General features: G+C 48.2%; 1 protein-coding gene across 1 annotated transcript in view; it reads left to right on the plus strand.

Moving 5' to 3' along the window:
* Acacb (acetyl-CoA carboxylase beta) overlaps window positions 1-20,627 on the plus strand; it is a 140,975-nt gene that overhangs the window by 89,705 nt on the left and 30,643 nt on the right. The window contains exons 29-36 of the mRNA XM_045132566.1: window positions 1,808-1,907; window positions 2,004-2,111; window positions 6,188-6,244; window positions 6,681-6,722; window positions 7,988-8,203; window positions 12,571-12,726; window positions 13,969-14,172; window positions 15,542-15,697. Of these exons, the coding sequence (XP_044988501.1) occupies window positions 1,808-1,907; window positions 2,004-2,111; window positions 6,188-6,244; window positions 6,681-6,722; window positions 7,988-8,203; window positions 12,571-12,726; window positions 13,969-14,172; window positions 15,542-15,697 (1,039 nt within the window). The remainder of the gene's footprint in view (window positions 1-1,807; window positions 1,908-2,003; window positions 2,112-6,187; window positions 6,245-6,680; window positions 6,723-7,987; window positions 8,204-12,570; window positions 12,727-13,968; window positions 14,173-15,541; window positions 15,698-20,627) is intronic.

A 20,627-nucleotide genomic window follows, 5' to 3' on the forward strand; every position in this document is an offset into this window, starting at 1 on the left:
CTGTATCTGTTTGCCCCGATTTGAGCCTGGCTCCATAATTGATGAGGCTGTGCCAATTATAATGTCCCTCTGTTTATTTTATTTTTTGTTTATTTTTATTTATTTGAGAGAAACAGACAGAGAAAGAGGCAGACAGAGAGAGAATGAGTGCACCAGGGTCTCCAGCCACTACAAATGAACTCCAGATGTGTGTGCCCCTTGTGCATCTGGCTTACATAGGTCCTAGGGAACAGAGCCTCGAACCGGGGTCCTTAGGCTTCACAGGCAAGCGCTTAATGGCTAAGCCATCTCTCCAGCCCCTCCCTCTCTTTAATTTCCTCTTCTGTAAAACAGAAATAATAACAGGACCTCCTTCATCGAGGTGACCTGAGATTTAAACAAGATAGCATATGTGTGGAATCGTGTATTTAAGGCACAATTCATATGTAATTGACATGCTCATTAATATAGATATGACTGCCTTTTCCACCCTGCTCCTGTGTCATATACCCTGAGCCTGGACTATCCTGTTGGATTAAAATAGATATATGTTGGGCTGGAGAGATGGCTTAGCGGTTAAGCGCTCGCCTGTGAAGCCTAAGGACCCCCAGTTCGAGGCTCGGTTCCCCAGGTCCCACGTTAGCCAGATGCACAAGGGGGCGCACGCGTCTGGAGTTCGTTTGCAGAGGCTGGAAGCCCTGGCGCGCCTATTCTCTCTCTCTCCCTCTATCTGTCTTTCTCTCTGTGTCTGTCGCTCTCAAATAAATAAATAAACAAAAAAAAACCTCAAAAAAATAGATATATGTTATTTATTTGAGAGAGAAAGAAACAGGCAGTTACAGAGAGAGAGAGAATGGGCACGCCAGGGCCTCCAGCCATTGCAAACAAACTCCAGACACATGCATCCTCTTGTGCATCTGGATTACGTGGGTCCTGGGGAATCGAACTGGGGTCCTTAAGCTTCGCAGGCAAATGTCTTAACGACTAAACCATTTTCCCAGCTCCTTGTTGGATTTTCACAACTTTGTGAGGATTATTCTAATACTGATTCCAGTGAAGTGAGGTCTCTGGGGTCTCCCAGCCCGTAAACGATGCGTGTGTGGGGTGGGGGGTGGGGGCAGGGACTGAGCAGGATGACTTGGTGGGTCATGTACCATACAAACACGAGGACCTGAGTTCATGTGGCACGCGCCTGTCATCCCAGCACTGGGAGGCAGAGCCAGCAGGATTCTAGGGGTTACTGCCTAGCTAGTCCAGCAGGATGGGCGCACTCCAGATTCAATGAGAGATCCTGTCTCAAAGAATAAGGTGGGGTCTCCACATGCACCTACATGCATGTGCTCCCACACACATACGAACAAACACACACATGCACACCACACACACGCACACCCCAAAAAGGCAGGGAGATCCCAGAGTTGCCCTCAAGCCCCATTGCTGGCTGGTGTGTTAGAATCCTTTCCTTAACTCCCGATCCCAGACACAAAGGGTTCATCCTTGTTTTTTTGTTTTTTGTTTTTTCGAGGTAGGGTCTCGCTCTAGCCCAGGCTGACCTGGAATTCACTATGTAGTCTCAGGGTGGCCTCGAACTCACGGCAATCCTCCTACCTCTGCCTCCTGAGTGCTGGGATTAAAGGCGTGCGCCGCCACGCCCGGCTTCATCCTTGGTTTTTGAGAACCAACCCCATCCAGGGTGCCTGGGACCTAGCCAGGGACCACAGAGGTGATAAGATCACAGGGTTGGCAGAGGCAGAGGGAGGGCCTAGGGCTTGACCCATGTCCTCCCAAGGAGGTGGCCCCTCAGCCTCCTTCTGCCCGTTACCCCCAGGAACTTTGATGACGTCATCTCCTGCTTTGCCAACGTGCCCACAGACATGCCCCTCTTCAGCAAGGCCCGCACCTCCCTGTACTCTGAGGAAGAAGGCAAGGTGAGAGGCATCTGAGCCTAGGCAAGAGAGCCGCGGGATCAGGGAGGGGTTGCCTGCGGCCCCCATACCCTCTCACCCCCCGTTCTGCTCCTGTAGACCCTCCAAGAGGAGCCCATCCACATCCTGAATGTGGCCATCCACTATGCAGATCACCTGGAGGACGAGGCGCTGGTGCCCATTTTTCGGACCTTCGTCCAGTCCAAGGTACTCGTTGCTCCGGTTATGTCTCTGGCACCAGGGGGCAGGCTGTCTCCTTCTGCTTTGTGTTGCTGTAAGAAAACACCTGAGGCTGGGTTCAAAGTAGAAAGGTTTATTTAGCTCATAGCTGTGGAGGCAGCATAGGGCACACTGCATGTAGCTCTTGCTACATCCTCGGCTATGCCATGGCACACAGATGGCATCACATTTGAGAAAGGAGGGACCATTAGCTCATAATAACTTCTTTATTTTATTTTATTTGTTTTTATTTATTTATTTTTTTCTGAGGTAGGGTCTTCACTCTAGCTCAGGCTGACCTGGAATTCACTATGGAGTCTCAGATTGGCCTCAAACTCACGGGGATCCTCCTACTTCCACCTCCCAAGTACTGGGATTAAAGGCATGTGCCACCACGCCCGGCCCTCATAATAACTTCTTATGGAACTGACTTGTCCCTTGAGAACATTAGACCTCTCTGAGGGTGATGTCCCCATGGTTTAATGACCTCCGCGAGAGGTCCCACCCCTTGGTGCTGTTGCAGTGGGGAACTACGATTCAGCATGAGTTTCCCTGGTAACCTTAGCCCAGGTGGGACAGGTGGCCAGGTCCCCTCAGGAGGAGGCGGGACCGGGCTTGGTGAGGGTGCACGCACCTGTGTGGAGCTGGGAAAATAGACCTGCTGAGAATTTCAGGCATAGACCTGGCATCCACTCCGGCTCTGTTGGTCCTTATGGACAGTATCCTTGGGCAGAGGTGGCTCGTGATACAGGAACATGGGTCACTGTTTCTGTCTCTCGGGATGTTGCAGTGATTAAATGTCTACATCACTTATCTTGTCCCAAGCATAGAGTCCAGACATAATAAATAGTTTGGGGCATTGGGGGGAATTCTTGCTTGTTTTAAAACATTTTTATTGACAATTTTCCCATACATACACAATGGTTTTTATTTTTTTTTTTCTTTTTTGGTTTTGTTTTGTTTTTGTTTTTCAAGGTAGGGTCTCACTTTAGCTCAGGGTGACCTGGAATTCACTATGCAGTCTCAGGCTAGCCTCAAACTCACAGCGATTCTCCTACCTCTGCCTCCCAAATGCTGGGATTAAAGATGTGCTCCACAATGCCTGGCTCTTTTTTTTTGTTTTGTTTTGGGAAAAAGACCATTTATGCTGTATTTTGATCACCATGCCCGCTCATTATCTTCTTTTATTCCTGTTCCCTTATCCCCTTTCTACTGAAACCCTTCCTGTTTCCAACTAGTTCCTGTTCTTTGATGCCTTCCTCGCCTTCAGCATCCGTGACAGTGTGTTGGTGGGCACAATATTGTGCAGCTAACAGCAGCCTTGGTGGGGTTATGAATGCAATGGTCACCTCAGGTTGGGAAGACAGCGTGCCAAGGCACCCCCCGCCCCACCCTGTGGCTCTGACCCTCTTTCTGCCCTGTCTTCTGCCTTGAGCCTTGGTGTGTGAGACAGAAGGGTCTCCATCCTGAGCGCTCATCAATTTACTCTCAGTATTTTGACCGTTTTCCCCAGCAGCTCCCACCAACCACAGGGAGCAGCTTCTCTGACCAAAGGTGAGAACAGGGCTGGAGAAATGGCTTCCTTCCTTCCTTCCTTCCTTCCTTCCTTCCTTCCTTCCTTCCTTCCTTCCTTCCTCCCTTCCTTCTTTCCTCTCCTTCTTTCTTCCCTCCCTCCCTCCCTCCCTCCCTCCCTCCCTCCCTCCCTCCCTCCCTCCCTCCCTCTCTTCCTTCCTTCCTTCCTTCTTTCCTTCCTCTCCCCTTCCCCCTTTTCTTTTTTCGGAGGCTGGGTCTCATTCTTGCAGACTGGCTTTGGCATTGAACTCATGGTGATCCTCCAGTGGCAGCCTCCTGAGTGCTGGGATTAAAGGTGTCACCACACCTTGCAGTTATTTTGCTGTCTTTTGTTGTTGCTGCTTTGTTTTTTTGAAACAAAGCCTTACACTGTAAACCCTGGCTAGCTGAACTTACTGCGTAGCCCAGGCTGGCCTTGAATTTACAGCAACCCCCCTGCCTCTGCCTCTGCCTTCTGGTTGTTGAGATTGCAGGCAGACATCTATGCCCTCTTTTATTTTTTGGGGGGGGGGGGACGGGGAGGATAAAAAAACTTTATTTATCTTCCCCACCAAATTTTCCTTACTATGTGGATAAATTAAATAATTAGCCTATTTTTTTCCCCTCTTGAAAGTTTGTCTCTTCATTCATAAAGCTGTATATTACAGTGTTTATTGTTTATAAGCTCCCTGCTTTTCTTTTCTTTTTTTGAGGTAGGGTCTCACTCTAGCCCAGGCCGACTTGAATTCACAGCGATCCTCCTACCTCTGCCTCCCCAGGGCTGGGATTACAGGTGTACACTACCACGCCCGGCCTTACCTGCTTTTCTCGTGCGTCTTCATATTGAAGTCTTAGAGGGAAGTGCGAGAGACGCATGCGGATGTAGCTTGATGAATTTTTACCGAGTGTGGGCAGCTTTCAGGGCAGAAGTGTGCTCTCTGGTCTCCCAGAAGCAGCTTGGCTGTTGTTCCGATTTCTCACCATACAGATGATCAGCTATGTCTGCTCTTGGATTTGATATATGTGTAACTCATGGTCTTAGACCTGGAGATGCGAACATAAGTTCTTCACAGGCAAGTGCCTTAACCATTAAGCCATCTCTTCAACACCATAAAATATTTTTTTTTAAGTTTAAAAAATGTACAATTTGGGCTTGGGTTGTAGACCCATGGTCCAGTGCTTGCCTAGCATGTTCAAGGCTTAGGTTCATTCCCCATTACTACACACACAAAAAAATCACACCATAAAGTGTTCAATTCACTGCCCGTTAGTAAGTTCACAGAACTGCGCAGTTTTCACACCACTGTCAATTTTAGAAGATTTTCATTTTACTTGGAAAGACCTCATAACCATCAACAATTGTCCCCAAAGCCCTCTCCAAGCGATCTCTGTAGCCCAGCCTTAGACAGCCACTGCCCTACTTCATGTCTCCATGGATTTGCTCATTCTGAGTGTTTCATACTTGCAGAGTCATACAATGGGAGCTTTTGTTGTTTTTTTTTTTGGCATGTGTTTGTATGTTTGTATGTGTGTGGGCAGTGCACATGTGTTGGGTACACATGCGTGTGTGTGGAGGCCAGAGGTTGGCATTGTACGTTTTCTTCAAACACTTTCCACCTCGTTTTTTTTTTTTTTTTTTTTTTTAGCTCCAGCATTATAGGCATGTACTGATGTGCCCAAGTCTCTGTGGGGGCCAGGGGTCTGCACACAGGTCCTTGTGATTTTGTGACAAGTTCTTAACCAACTGAGCCATCCTTCCAGAAGGTCTTTTAAAAATATTTTATTTAGGGCTGGAGAGATGGCTTAGCGGTTAAGCGCTTGCCTGTGAAGCCTAAGGACCCCGGTTCGAGGCTCGGTTCTCCAGGTCCCACGTTAGCCAGATGCACAAGGGGGCGCACGCGTCTGGAGTTCGTTTGCAGAGGCTGGAAGCCCTGGCGCGCCCATTCTCTCTCTCCTCTATCTGTCTTTCTCTCTATGTCCGTCACTCTCAAATAAATAAATACAAAAAAAAAATTTTATTTAAAAGCCAGGAGTGGTGGCACACGACTTTAATCCCAGCACTCGGGAGGCCAAGGTAGGAGGATCGCCATGAGTTCAAGGCCACCCTGAGACTACATAGTGAATTCCAGGTCAGCCTGAGCTAGAGTGAGACCCTACCTCAGAAAACCAAAACAAACAAACAAACAAAAAGATTTATTTATTTATTTGAGGAAGAGAGAGAGAGGGAGAGAATGGACGCAACACGGCCTCTATTTACTCCAAATGAGCTCTAAGTGCATGTGCCATCTGTACATCTAGCTTAGATGGGTCCTGGGGGATCGAACCTGGTTTCTCAGGCTTTGCAGGCAAGCACCTTAACCGCTAAGCCATCTCTCCAGCCCCAGAGGTCTTTTGACTGGTTTCTTGCACTTGACGTACTTTCAGGGTCGATCCTCATGGCAGCATGTATCTGAGCCCCAGATCTTTTTATGACTGAATGATATTTCACTGTTTTAAATATGTTTTGAATACAGAAACATATCCTTGTGGATTACGGACTTCGGAGGATCACATTCCTGATCGCTCAAGAGGTCAGTCCAGTTCTCAGTTCATCCTGTGAGTGTTTTCATCCTCCAAGCCTCAGGGTCAGGTCTTTGATATTTTTGCTGTAGGTTGGGGTAGAAGCAATTGGTTGCGAGAGAAAAGAAAGCTTTCAAAATGAGTCATTCTTGCTGGGTGCCGTAGGCACGCACGCCTTTAAACCCTAGCACTAGGGAGGCACAGGTAGGAGGATCGCTGTGAGTTCGAGGCCAGCTGGAGACTACACAGTGAATTCCAGATCAGCCTGGGCTAGAGTGAGACCCTACCTTGGAAAAACTTACAAAAAAAAAAAAAAAAAAAAAGAAGAAGTCATTCTTGAATCAGACTGAGTCTTTGTTAATAATCACGAACTAAATCTAACCCTATCTCAATGAGTCTTGCTTGACTTATGTTTTGTATGGATTTCTCTCTCTTTTTATTTTGCAGAAAGAATTTCCCAAGTTTTTCACATTCAGGGCAAGAGACGAGGTATGACTAAAATCAATGGAGCTATTACTCCCTCCCCCGGCATTTTTGATACTTATGAGGAATATGTCGCTCCTCGCCTGAGCTGTGGATGCCAGCCGACCTCTGGAATTGTATTTCCAGTGGGCGCCGCATGACTCCTGCAGGAAGCTCAGACCTGATGAACTTTGCCACAGGTTTCCCTCTTGCTTTGATAAATTCCGTATTAGCTGCTGTACTCAGTAAGATCATTCCTCCTTTCCTTATGTTCTTCTGGACTTCATAGTCCAGCTGCCTGTTTTATAAAAAAGTTTTATCAGACTACAGCCACACCCAGTTGACTGCATATTGTCCCCTGTGGCTGCCGCCGCTGTGACCAAGGCTGTATGGTTCATCAACTCAAAACATTTAGTATTCAGGGGCTGGAAGGATGGCTTGTTAGTTAAGGGATTTGCCTGTGAAGCCCAGGAATCCAGGTTCAATTCTCCAGTAACCACATAAGCCAGATGCACAAAGGTGGTGCATGTGCGTGAGTTTGTTTGCAGTGGCTGGAGGCCCTGGTGCACCTATTCTTCCCCTACCTCTTTCTTTTTCTTTTTAATTTATCTATTTGAGAGAGAGAGAGAGAGAGAGAGAGAGAGAGAAATGGTCATACCAGGGCTTCCAGCCACTGCAAACAAACTCCAGATGCGTGTGTCCCCTTGTGAATCTGGTTTATGTGGGTCTTGGGGAATCGAACCGAGGTCCTTTGGCTTTGCAGGCAAGTGCCTTAACTGCTAAGCCATCTCTCCAGCCCCCCACCTTCTCTCTCTGTCAAATAAATAAATAACTAATTAAAAAAGATTTTAGTGTCCAGCCTTTTGCTGGTCCTTATTCTAGAGCAGCTGGGCTCATTCCCAGCACAGATTCCAGATCCCACCCAGTTGGACATTTTGTATTTTAATTTATCCAAAAGCCTCACTTACCCAGATCAACTCTATCCTTAAACTGTTAGCTGCATCTTGTGGAGGGAGGATAGCAGTTTCCAGAAAGAAACCAGGGCTCAGTGGTGACCTGAGGAACAGCGCATGCGGTGATACGTAGAGAGCAGCTCTATGGCTCTGGTGGGTGCTGGGGCCATGCTGGCCTCATTTCAGTGACCTCCAGTGTTGTGACCTCCAAATCTCATGAGTCTTGGGGATTGCTCGCTGTTATGTGACTGTGCCACAGGTCTGTGGCACAGAGCCCAGGTCGCCTGAGCATGCGGTCACAGCGTCTCACTGCCTGTCCTCTCTCTGGCTGGCCTGTAGTTTGCAGAAGACCGAATTTACCGTCACCTGGAGCCCGCCCTGGCCTTCCAGCTGGAGCTCAGCCGAATGCGCAACTTCGACCTGACTGCTGTGCCCTGCGCCAACCACAAGATGCATCTTTACCTGGGCGCCGCCAAGGTGAGGGAGGGCGTGGAAGTGACCGATCACAGATTCTTCATCCGCGCCATCGTCAGGCACTCAGACCTGATCACCAAGGTAAGATGGTGCAGGGTGGCCGTGTCTCCCTCTGAGCCTGTCCCTTCTGCAAGTTCCTGCTCTGTGCTGGTCCCCTGGGTCCATGGATAGGACCAAAGGGTGTGGTCAGAACCCCCCTACTTTTTTTTAAAGCTTTTAAATTTTTGTTTATTTTTTAAAATTTTTGTTTATTTTTATTTATTTATTTTACTTACAGAGAGAGAAAGAGGCAGAGAGAGGGAGAGAGAGAGAGAAAGAGAATGGGCGCACCAGGACCTCCAGCCACTGCAAACGAACTCCAGATGTGTGCGTCCCTTGTGCATCTGGCTAACGTGGGTCTGGGGAATTGAGCCTAGACTGGGGGTCCTTAGGCTTCATAGGCAAGTGCTTAACCACTAAGCCATCTCTCCAGCCCTTTTTTAAAAAAGTTTTTCGAGGTAGGGTCTCGCTGTAGCCCAGGCTGACCTGGAATTCACTATGTAGTCTCAAGCTGGCCTTGAACTCACAGTGATCCTCCCACCTCTGCCTCCCGAGTGCCGGGATCAAAGGCATGCGCCACCACGTCTGGCTCTGGTCCTACCCTTGTCAAGCTCCAGCTAGGAGGAGGATACACAAGTAGGTGGCCCAGCATCATCTGCTTCTTATGTTTCCTTCTGCATGAGAAGAAGATCAGAGGATACTGCCTTGTTCAGGAAGTTTCTTGGTTTTGCTGATTGAGGGAGTGACCATTTTCTGTTCTCACGGTTAGAAGAGTAATCCTTGTTCATACGGTGAAAATGTTAAACACTTCTGAAAACGATTTATTTATTTCAAAGAGGGAGGTAGGGACGGGGAGAGAGAGAGAGAGAGAGAGGGAAAAGAATGGGCACAACAGGGTCTCTAGCCCCTGCAAACAAATTCCAAATGCATGTGCTACTTTGTGCATCTGGCTTTATGTAGGTGCAGAGAAGAGCTGGGGTGTCTGTGGGGTACACAGGGCCCATGTGGATGCTCTGATGTCACTAGACCAGACAGCTCCAGACGGAAATCACGTATGGGCTTGAGAGGCCTGGAAAGATGGGGGGACACGGTGCGCAGCCTCTGACAGTCACCAGCCCGTGTCTCCTCCTCACCTGTCACTGGGGTGTAGCTCAGTGGCAGAGCACGTGCCTGGCATGCACGAGGTCCTGGTTCTATCCCCACCACTGCAAAAACAGAGACAGAAAAAAAGAAACATTTGCCTCGCTATGATCTTAGGAGGATAAAATGAAACAGTGTTTGTTTAAAAATTTATTTATCTGTTTGACAGAAAGAGTGAGACAGGGAGAGAGTTGAGTATATGCGCTCAACCAGTGCTGCCACTCACTGCAAATGAGCTCCAGACACATGTGCCACCCTGTGCATGGGTCCTGGGGAATTGAACCTGGGTCATCAGGCTTTTCAAGCAAGTGCCTTTAACTGCTGAGCCATCTCTCCAACTCTTGAAAATGATTTTTGTCTTTTTGTTTCGATGTCAATAATTAACATTTATTGAACATTTACTATGTGCTGGGCACAATATTAAACTCTGAGCATATTAATGTCCCGATAGAGCTGTTAAACAAGCCACTATGAACGATCCGGGCCTACAGGCTCTCAGGGCTAGAACACATGGCCAGTGCCTGCCGCTGGAATTCTACATCACTTGCACAGGGCCCGTTCGGAGCCCAGGCATGCGGTCTGAGCCTGACCGACAGGGCCAGAGAGGACCATGGCTTCTTAACCTCGCCTGAGGAAAACCTGCCTCAAAGATGTGTTGGGAAAGACTCGGGTCTGGTACATTGAAAATGCTGCTACTCTTGGTTGGTTTTGGATTTTGTCCGCACCCCCCACCCCCAGGTAGGGTCTTGTTCTAGCGCAGGCTGACCTGAACCTCACTATGTAGCCTCACGCTGCCCTCCGACTCACAGTGATCCTCCTACCTCTGCCTCCTGAGTGCTGGGATCAAAGGTGTGCACCACCATGCCTGGCTGAAAACAATTTTTTCAAAATTTATTTATTTTGAGAGAGAGGCAGAGAGAGAGCGAGAGGACAGAATGGGAGTGCCAGGGCCTCTAGCTACTGCAAACGAACTCCAGATATGCATCTGGCTTTATGTGGACACTGGGGAATTGAACCTGAGTCCTTAGGCTTCACAGGCAAGTGTCTTAACCACTAAGCCAATCATTACAGTCCCTGAAAGCAGATTTTGAAAATCAAATGAAAGGACCCTGAATTCTGCCACTGAGCAGTCAACTCTATTGGTGACCCTTTCTAGAGATAATTCTGTCCCTGGAGTAAGAGCTATAACACCACCTATCAAAGCCCGGGGCGGGACAGGTCACTCCTGAACATTGGCTCTTTTATTGGTGCGTTCCATATCGATCATTCTCTATGCTAAGATAGAATGAACAATCCAAGACACATTCATTTCCTGATATGCTGTGTGGGTTTGGGGGGGGGTGGGATTTTTTAAAGTACTCCCCTACCCACTGATAGATATTAAGCAACTAGATATTATAGTAGGTTTTATTGTTTAGGTATGGTGAGGCCAACAGATCAGGTGACAAATGCTGTTAGGAAGTTACTTTTCTGGGCATGGTGGCGCACGCCTTTAATCCCAGCACTCGGGAGGCAGAGGTAGGAGGATCACTGTGAGTTCGAGGCCACCCTGAGACTACATAGGGAACTCCAGGTCAGCCAGGGCTAGAGTGAGACTCTCCTTCAAAAAACAAACAAACAAACAAACAAAAAAGAGTGAGTTTGTAGGATTGGGGAAGTGGTAGAGTACTTGCTTGGCATTCACAGAGTCCTGGTTCAATTCCTTAGTGCTATGAAAACCAGACACAGTGCCACAGCCTGTAATCCCAGTACTCAGGAGACAGGAGGGTCAGAGACCACCCTCAGCTACATAGTCAATTTGAGACCAGCCTGGGATATATGAGACCCTTGTAAAATAAGATGAAATGAAGGTTTTATTATTATTATTATTATAAATAAAGTTAGTTTGTAGCCCAGCATGGTGGCACACTTCTGCCAACAGAACACATGCAGGAGGCTGAGGCAGGAGGCTGTGCTAGCTACGTGGCAAGTTTGAGGCCAGCCTATATGCTACATAATGAGACCAGAGATGGCAGGGGAGGGCGGGAAGGAAGAGAGGAGGAGGGAAAGAGGAGGGAAGGAGGGGGGAAAGAAAGAAAAAGCAAAGCTAGCTTACACAGTCCTAAAAAGAAGGGCTTGCGGCTGGAGAGATGGCTTAGTGGTTAAGCGCTTGCCTGTGAAGCCTAAGGACCCTGGTTCGAGGCTCGGTTCCCCAGGTCCCACGTTAGCCAGATGCACAAGGGGGTGCACGCATCTGGAGTTCGTTTGCAGAGGCTGGAAGCCCTGGCGCTCCCATTCTCTCTCTCTCCCTCTATCTGTCTTTCTCTCTGTGTCTGTCGCTCTCAAATAAATAAATAAATAAAAAAAAAGAAGAAGGGCTTGGCAGTCATGGGGTGGGGAAGTCCACACAGAGGCTCTCAGGTTGCTCAGGCAGTAAAAAGAGTGAGGAGAAAAGGTGGCCAAAAAGCAGTGTGGGGCCAGGTGTGGTGGTGCACGCTTTATTCCCAGCACTCGGGAGGCAGAGGTAGGAGGATCACTGTGAGTTCGAGGCCACCCTGAGACCACGTAGTGAATTCCTGGTCGGCCTGGGGCTAGAGCGAGACCCTGCCTTGAAAAACAAACACAAAAAGGCTGCGTTGGGTTTCTGAAGGAAGACACAGGCAAGATGGGGTAAGCTGTGTATGACCAGCTAGTTTGAATTGTTCTGGATGCCCTGGGCGTAGGGCTGTCCCTAAGTGGTCTGATACCTGCCTCTGGGGTGTGTGGGCACGTGGCAGTGGCCTGGGTTGTGAGCAGCTGGGGAGCAGCTCCGTCCCTGTGTGTGTGTGTGGGGGGGGGTCAGGTGGGGGCAGCCTAGGGCCCAGATGTCCCAGTGACAGATTGCAGAAAGCAAAGGGGGGCTGGAGAGATGGCTTAGCAGTTAAGCGCTTGCCTGTGAAGCCTAAGACCCCCCGGTTCGAGGCTCGATTCCCCAGGACCCATGTTAGCCAGATGCACAAGGGGGCGCACGCATCTGGAGTTCGTCTGCACTGGCTAGAAGCCCTGGCGCGCCCATTCTCTCTCTCTCTCTCTCTCTGCCTCTTTCTCTGTCTATTGCTGTCAAATAAATTAAAAAAAATTTTTTTTTAAAGAAAGCAAAGGGCACACTGAGTATGCCATACAGCCCGGGCATTCCAGCAGGGCTCTGCCATCTTGCCAGGCACACTGTGGGCGGGGATGTCTCCTCTCTCAGGCCAGCTGGGAGCTGGCCTTGCAGCTGGCCTGGGGCCGCTCTCCGATCCCTGTGGCAGGAAGCCTCCTTCGAGTATCTGCAGAACGAGGGCGAGCGGCTGCTGCTCGAGGCCATGGACGAGCTGGAGGTGGCGTTCAACAACACCAGCGTGCGCACGGACTGCAACCACATCTTCCTCAACTTTGTGCCCACTGTCATCATGGACCCGCTCAAGGTCACACCACGGGGACCCCCCCCCCGCCCCGGGGATCTGGGTCTACCTTCTCACGGCTCTTGATGCCACATCACTGTGGGAGAGCGTCTTCTGTCCCTTGAGGCTTGAGTTCTGGAATGAACGCGTGGGTTGCCGACTCTCAGCTGCTATGGGAGGAGAGCAAACCTGCCAGAGAATTCTAGAGCCGATCTCGGCCGTGGCCTCTATGAGCACGTGCAGAAGGCAGCGCACGTGCCCAGGGTGTCTGCGGAAGCGGGATTTCGTCCTCTCTGGCTTCAGGCTCTGTTGGGACTGCGTGCGGGTGGGGAGGGAATGAGCCCGAGGCCTGTGGCTGGGGCCCTTCTGCATCTGCATTCTGGGATCAGAGAAGAGCCGGGGTGTCTGTGGAGTACACAGGGTCCACGTGGGTGCTCTGATGTCACTAGACCAGACAGCTCCAGACGGAAATCACGCATGGGCTTGAGAGGCCTAGAAAGATGGGGTGACACGGTGCGCAGCCTCTGACACTCATCAGCCCTTGTCTCCTCCTCATCTGTCACTGGGGTGTAGCTCAGTGGCAGAGCATGTGCCTGGCATGTATGAAGTCCTGGTTCTATCCCCACCACTGCAAAAAAAGAGAGAGAAGAAAGAAAGAGAGAAGAATAAACAGTGTGTATATATATATGTATGTATGTATGTATGTATGTATGTATTTTTATTTATCTATTTGAGAAAAAGAGAGAGACCAACAGAGTTGAATATATGCACCCAACAAGTGGCTCTTGCCACTCACTGTGAAAACGCCAGGCACATGTGCCACCCTGTGCATCTGGCTTATGTGCATAATGGGGAATCGAACCAGGGCCATCAGGCTTTGCCTTAGCCACTAAACCATTTCTCTAACTCCAAAATAGTATTTATTTATTTATAATTATTATTATTTTTTTTTTTTGGTTTTTCGAGGTAAGGTCTCACTCTAGTCCAGGCTGACCTGGAATTCACTATGCAGTCTCAGAGTGGCCTCAAACTCACCGTGATCCTCCTACTTCTGCCTCCCAAGTGCTGGGATTAAAGGTGTGCGCCACCATGCCCGGCTATCATCATCATTATTATTATTTTTAACACTTACCAAGGTGTGTTTGGTTGTGGGTCGTGAACAGTTTGTGTCGAGTCCCAGGCCTCTGCCTTCAGCATGCTGCGCTGTCCCGACGTGGCAGGGTTGGGGGGGAGGGCGGACTCTGATGGTGCCGTGCTTGGCCGCAGATCGAGGAGTCGGTGCGCGCCATGGTGATGCGCTACGGCAGACGCCTGTGGAAGCTCCGCGTGCTGCAGGCCGAGGTGAAGATCAACATCCGCCAGACGACCACTGGCAGAGCCGTTCCCATCCGTCTATTCATCACCGACGAGTCGGGCTACTACCTGGACATCAGCCTCTACAAAGAAGTGACTGACCCCAGATCTGGAAATGTAAGGCTGGGACGGCCTGCAGGGTCTGAAGTCAGAGCAGCCACAGTTGCTTAGCACACCCCGGTGAAGGCATGCCATGTGGAAGCTTCTGGAAGCTAATTAGCTCCAGGTGGTAATACGCGTGGTAGCCTCTGAGCTCCAGCTGTTCATCCTTGTGGGCAGGGGCTCCAGAGTCCAGTCCAGGCTGGGGGCCACATTTGGGATGAGATGTGGAGAACTATGGTGATTATGATACAGACCCTAGGCTAGTTCACTTAGAGCAATAGATATTTTTACTCCCAGCCACATTTTAGAACGGACTTTTGTGAAGTAAATCAAATGCGCTTTTATTTTTATAGACACATGTATGTAAATATATGTGTATATTTTAACATGAGACTTAAAAGTCTTACATTGCAAAAAACAGTGCAGAGGGCTGGAGAGAGTGTTCAGTGGTTAAGGTGCTTGCCTGCAGAGCCTGATGACCTGAGTTCGATTCCCCAGTACCCATGTAGGCCAGCTGCACAAAGTGGTACTTGCATCCGGAGTCCTTTTGCAGTAACTGGAGGCCCTGGTACACCCATTCTCTCCCTTTCTGCTTGCAAATAAATAAATAAAGTTATTTTTAAAAAAGAGCTGAAGAGATGACTTAGCAGTTAAGGTGCTTTCCCACGAAGTCTTAAGGATCCATGTTCAACTCTCCAGGTCCCACGTAAACCAGATGCACTGAGTGACAGGAGTGCACGGGGGGGGGAGGGGCGCACACATCTGGAGTTCGATTGCAGTGGCTGGAGGCCCCGTTGCACCAGTTCTCTTTCTCTTTAAAAAAAAAAAAGTCCAGTCTATTGGGCTTGCCACAAAACAACTCCCCTCCCCGCAAAACACAGGACAGTGCAGCTGTGTACCAGTCTCACCAGGCTTGGAGAGATGGCTTAGTGGTTAAGGCACTTGCCTTTGAAGCCTGGGAACCCAGGTTCAATTCCCTAGTACCCACATAAGCCAGGCGCTCTGAGTAGCGCATGCGTCCGGAGTTCGTTTGCAGTAGCTAGAGGCCCTGGTGTGCCCAATCTCTCGCAAACAAATACAAACCTAGAAATGGACCCTGGTGTGGTACTATTGAAACGCACACCTTACGTTTTCCAGGGTTTTTGCATGCACACCTTGGAGGCAGTCGCTATGCTCATCACAGTTTCAGAGCTCTGTCCCTTCTGTCCCTGGGCGCTTGCTCTGGTTGCCACAGGGGAGAAGCACAAGCTGTCCCAGGCAGTCCGTGTGCCCTGCGTGGCACGCAAGTGCCGCAGATCCGCACGGGTGGAAATGAGCTGGGGAGGAGCGTGGCTTAACTGGGACCTCCCTCACTTGCCCTCTTTTTCCTTCCTTTCTGGTCCAGATCATGTTTCACTCCTTCGGCAACAAGCAAGGGAGCCTGCACGGCATGCTGATCAATACTCCCTATGTCACCAAGGACCTGCTTCAGGCCAAGCGGTTCCAAGCACAGTCCCTGGGGACCACCTACGTGTACGACTTCCCGGAGATGTTCCGACAGGCGAGTCCTGCCGCTCGCTCAGATGTGGCACCGCCCCGAGAGAGGCTCTGTCACCAGAGCTGACCCTTGCCCGTAGCTATGCCTCTGAGACCATCTCTCAACGAGGTCGTCCTGGAGAATGGGAGTGACTGCGCAGTTTTTGTTTTTGTTTTTTTCAAGGTAGGGTCTCACTCTAGCCTGGGCTGACCTGGAATTCACAGAATTCACTATATAGACTCAGGGTGGCCTTGAACTCACAGCAATCCTCCTACCTCTGCAGCCTGAATGCTGGGATTTAAAGGTGTGTGTAACCATGCCCAGATAATTTTTTAAAATTTTATTTATTTATTTGAGAGAGTGAGCGAGGGAAAGAGGCAGACACAGAGAGAGAGAGAGAGAGAGGGAGAGAGAGAGGGAGAAAATGAGTGTGCCAGGGCCTCCAGCCACTGCAAACAAACTCCAGACGCATGCGCTACCTTGTGCATCTGGCTTACGTGGGGCCTGGGGAATTGAACTGAGGTCCTTTGGCTTTGCAGGTAAATGCATTAATCTCTAAGCCATCTCTCCAGCCCCTCCGATAAATTTTGACTATTTTAAATATTTTATTTATTAGCTAACGAGAGAGAAAGAGGCAGATATATATAGAGAATGGGCGTGCCAGGGCTTCCAGCCATTGTAAACAAACTCCAGATGCATGCATTACTTTGTGCAATCGGCTTATGTGGGTACTGGGGAATCGAACCTAGGCTGCCATGCTCTGGGTCCTTAAACTTCACAGGCAAGTGTCTTAACCCTCCAGCCCAATAGTGTGTCTTCCCAAGATAAGCCTAAATTTACCGCATTGGGCAGTGACATGATATAGAAGCTTTGGAAAATAAACAAGAATGAAGGAAAAAGAAAGAAGTTACCCACAGTTCCATGACAAATAGCTTAACATATTGTTTGCTTCTGGTGGGTTGGTTGGTTGTTTTTGACCCAGGCTGGCCTCGAACTCACAGAGATCTTCCTATCTCAACCTCCCAAGTGCTGAGATCATAGGTGTGTGCCACCGCAACTGGATTTATAGTCATTTTAAAAATATTTATATATTTATTTATTTGCAAGCAGAAAGAGATGCATACACAGAAACAGAGAGAGAAAGAATGGGTGTATAGGGCCTCCAAGACATTGCAAATGAACTGCAGATGCATGCGCCACTTTTGTGCATCTGGCTTTACATGGGTACTGGAGAATTGAACCTGGGATATCAGGTTTTGCAAGCAAGTTCCCAGCCCAAATAATGACCTCTTTAAAATATTTTTATCTATCTATCTATCTATCTATCTATCTATCTATCTATCTATCTATCTATGTATCTATCTATCCATCTATCTATCTATCTATCTCTATTTATGAGAGGTAAAGGGGGAGACAGAGAGGGAGAAATAGAAAGAGAATGAGTGCCTCAGGGCCTCTAACCACTGCAAATGAACTCCAGACACATGCACCACCTTGTGCATCTGGCTTTACATGGGTCCTGGGAATCAAACCTGGGTCCTTTGGCTTTGCCAGCAAGCACCTTAACTGCTAAGCCATCTCTCCAGCCTCTCTTCAAAAACGATCAGATTAGGAGGCTGGAGTAGTGGCTAATCCCATGATAACTTGTATGATTTAATATTAGGACATCTGGTCATTTAATAATTTATGAAAAAATCTCAAATTTCTCAATAGATGCAAGAAAACGTATTTGACAAGAAAACATATATGCACAATAAAGCTTTTAAATAAACTGGGAGTTAAAAGGAATTTGCTAATCGGATAAAACATATCTAAAATCAATAGTACCTTAGGGTGAAATATTATCTTTAAAGAAAGATATGAAGAAAGGATATGTGACACAAGTATCCATTGTCACCACTTCTCTTTCACATTTTTAAAACTTTTTTGTTGTTGTTTATTCTTATTTATTTGAGTGTGACAGAGAAAGGGGGGGAGAGAGAGAGAGAGAGAGAGAAGAGAGAGAGAGAGAGAGAGAGAGAATGGGCGTGCCAGGGCTTCCAGCCTCTGCAAACGAACTCCAGACGCGTGCGCCCCCTTGTGCATCTGGCTAACGTGGGACCTGGGGAACCGAGCCTCGAACTGGGGTCCTTAGGCTTCACAGGCAAGCACTTAACCGCTAAGCCATCTCTTTGTGTCTGGTAGACTCTTTCACATCTTTAAAAAAGTATTTTTATTTATTTATTTTTCATTTATTTGACAGAGAAAGAGGGGAAGGAGAGAAAAAGGGAGAGAGAGAGAATGAGAATGGGCACGCCAGGGCCTCTAGCCATTGAAAACAAACTCCAGATGCGTGTGCTCCCTTGTACGTCTGGCTGATGTGGGTCCTTGGGAATTGAACTTGGGTCTTTTGGCTTTGCAGGCAAATGCCTTAACCACTAAGCCATCTCTCCAGCCCACATTTTTTATTTTTTTTTTGGCTTGAATTTCTGGCTCAGTGATGGCAAGAAAAAGAAATAAAAACCATGAGGCTGGAAAGAAAAGAACAAAATGATATTTTTTGGTCTGCACATGTGTGTGTTAAGTGTGGGTGTGTAGGTTAAAGGACAACCTAGCGTGTGTCCTCGCCTTCTACCTTGCTTTGAGACAGGGCCTCTGATTCACAAGACAAGAGCTCCTTTAGTTTGGTGCTGTGTTTGCCAGTTTAGCTGTCCCATAAGTTTCCAGGCTATGTCTCCACCTCCTCTCTTGCCCTAGGCATGCTGGGATTACAGATGCTAACGCTATAGCGTGTAGCTTTACGTAGGTTCTGGGGACCCTAACTCAGGCATTCACATTTTGTGTAGTAAGTGATTTTTTTTTTTTATTTACAGAGCCATTACCCCACTTACCCCCAAAATAATAGTTTTTGAAGAAGCTACAAATGCCCAGATAAGAAATCCACAAGAATCAGGCTGGCAACACGGCTTAGTGGTCAGAGGCGCTTGTTTACAGAGCCTGTGGCACAGGTTCAGTTCCCCAGTACCCACATAAAAACCATATGCACAAAGTAGTGCATGCATTTGGGGTCCGTTTGCAGTGGCAAGAGGCCTTGATGGACCCATTCAGTCTCCTCACTCCCTGTTTGCAAATACAAATATGAAAGTTATGAATAAATAAATTATGATGCTTTCCCACTATGGAAAGCTGAGTGGGTGAGACAGTGTAATAAAACAGAGCTAAATGTATCAGTCTTATACACCTGCCATACACAATATAGAGTATGAAAGGAAGCTGTACATGGATGTCTAATATACGTTAGCTACATCTGACGTGTGGTACAGAACGGGAGTGCGGGAAACTCAGGTAATGGTCCCGTGGGACTTGTGAGCAGAGAAAGAAAAGCAGGATGGGCTGGGTACTGGGGGCTAAACCACATCTTCCTTTAAAAGGTATTAAGCAGGGCTGGAGAGATGGCTTAGCGGTTAAGCGCTTGCCTGTGAGACCTAAGGACCCTTGTTCAAGGCTCGGTTCCCCAGGACCCATGTTAGCCAGATGCACAAGGGGGCGCACGCGTCTGGAGTTTGTTTGCAGTGGCTGCAGGCCCTGTTGCTCTCAAATAAATAAATAAAAATAAAATTTTTAAAAAAAGATATTAAGCAGAGCTAGGTGCAATAGCACACACCTGTAGTCCCAGCTACTTGGGAGGCTGAAGCAGGAGGATCACTTGAATCCAGGAGTTTGGTTTTTTATTTTTAAGAGAGAGAGAGAGAGAGAGAGAGAACTGACACACCAGGGCCTCAGGCACTGCAATCGAACTCTAGATGCTTGTGCCACCTAGTGGGCATGTGCAGCCTTGCACGTGCCTCACCTTTGTGTGTCTGGCTTATGTGGGATCTGGAGAGTTAAACATGGGTCCTTAGGCTTCACAGGCAAGTGCCTTAACCGCTAAGCCATCTCTGCAGCCCAATGCAGGAATTTAGGAACAGCCTGGACCTGGTTTCAAAGAAAGATATGTAGAAGTGAGGAGAGAGCAAGACTGAGTGTGTGCATGTGCAGGGGGTCTTGGGGGGCAGATATCTGAGCAACTAGGGAGAACTCAAGATTTGACAAAGGCATCAGGTGAGTGAGCATTTGTATTCTGCATGTGTGTGCGTGCACATGAGTGCACCCACATTTGCTTTGAATATTCCGTGACTTTTTTCATGTGTGTAGTTGCTGATGTTTTTCTTTTGTTTTATTTAATTTTTTAAACTTTTTATTGACAACCTCCATACATATTGACTAGATACCCTGACCATAATCTCCTTCCACACCTCCATTTCCTCCCTCTCAAATTCTTTCTCCATTGTATTCCTTTTTTAAAACATGTATTTGTTTATTTATTTAAGAGAGCACCAGATAGATAGATAGATAGATAGATAGATAGATAGATAGATAGATAGATAGATAGAGACACACATGCACGCACACGTGCGTGCACACACACGCACACACACAGAAAGAGAATGACCCCAGATGCATGTGCCACTTTGGGGTGCTGGGAATCGCACCTGAGTCCTTAGGCTTCGCAGGCAAGTGTCTTAATTGCTAAGGCAGCTCTCCGGCCCTTGTATTCCTTCTTTTCAGCTAGTAATCTCTCTTCGATTGATGTCATCATTTCCCCCCTCTTATTATGCAGGTTGTGTGTGGGTAGCGTCCTGCCACTGTGAGGTCGTGAATTCCATGATTACTTTGTGTCTGGTAGACTGTATTGCAAAGCCCTCCTTGCCTTCTTTTTGCTCTTTCGTTCTTTCTGTCACCTCTTCCACAATGGTCCCCAAGCCTTGGACAGTGTGACAGATGTCTCACTTAGTATGGAACCTACCACTGTCATTTCTTCTCAGCACTTTAGTGAGTTTTGAGTCTCCCCAGGGGTCATTGCCATCTGAAGAGAGAAGCTTCTCTAACTGAAAGTGAGAGTAGCTTTACTATATGGGCATAAATGTAACTATTT

This window comes from Jaculus jaculus, chromosome 13 (assembly GCF_020740685.1).
Source record: "Jaculus jaculus isolate mJacJac1 chromosome 13, mJacJac1.mat.Y.cur, whole genome shotgun sequence".
Taxonomy (NCBI): domain Eukaryota; kingdom Metazoa; phylum Chordata; class Mammalia; order Rodentia; family Dipodidae; genus Jaculus; species Jaculus jaculus.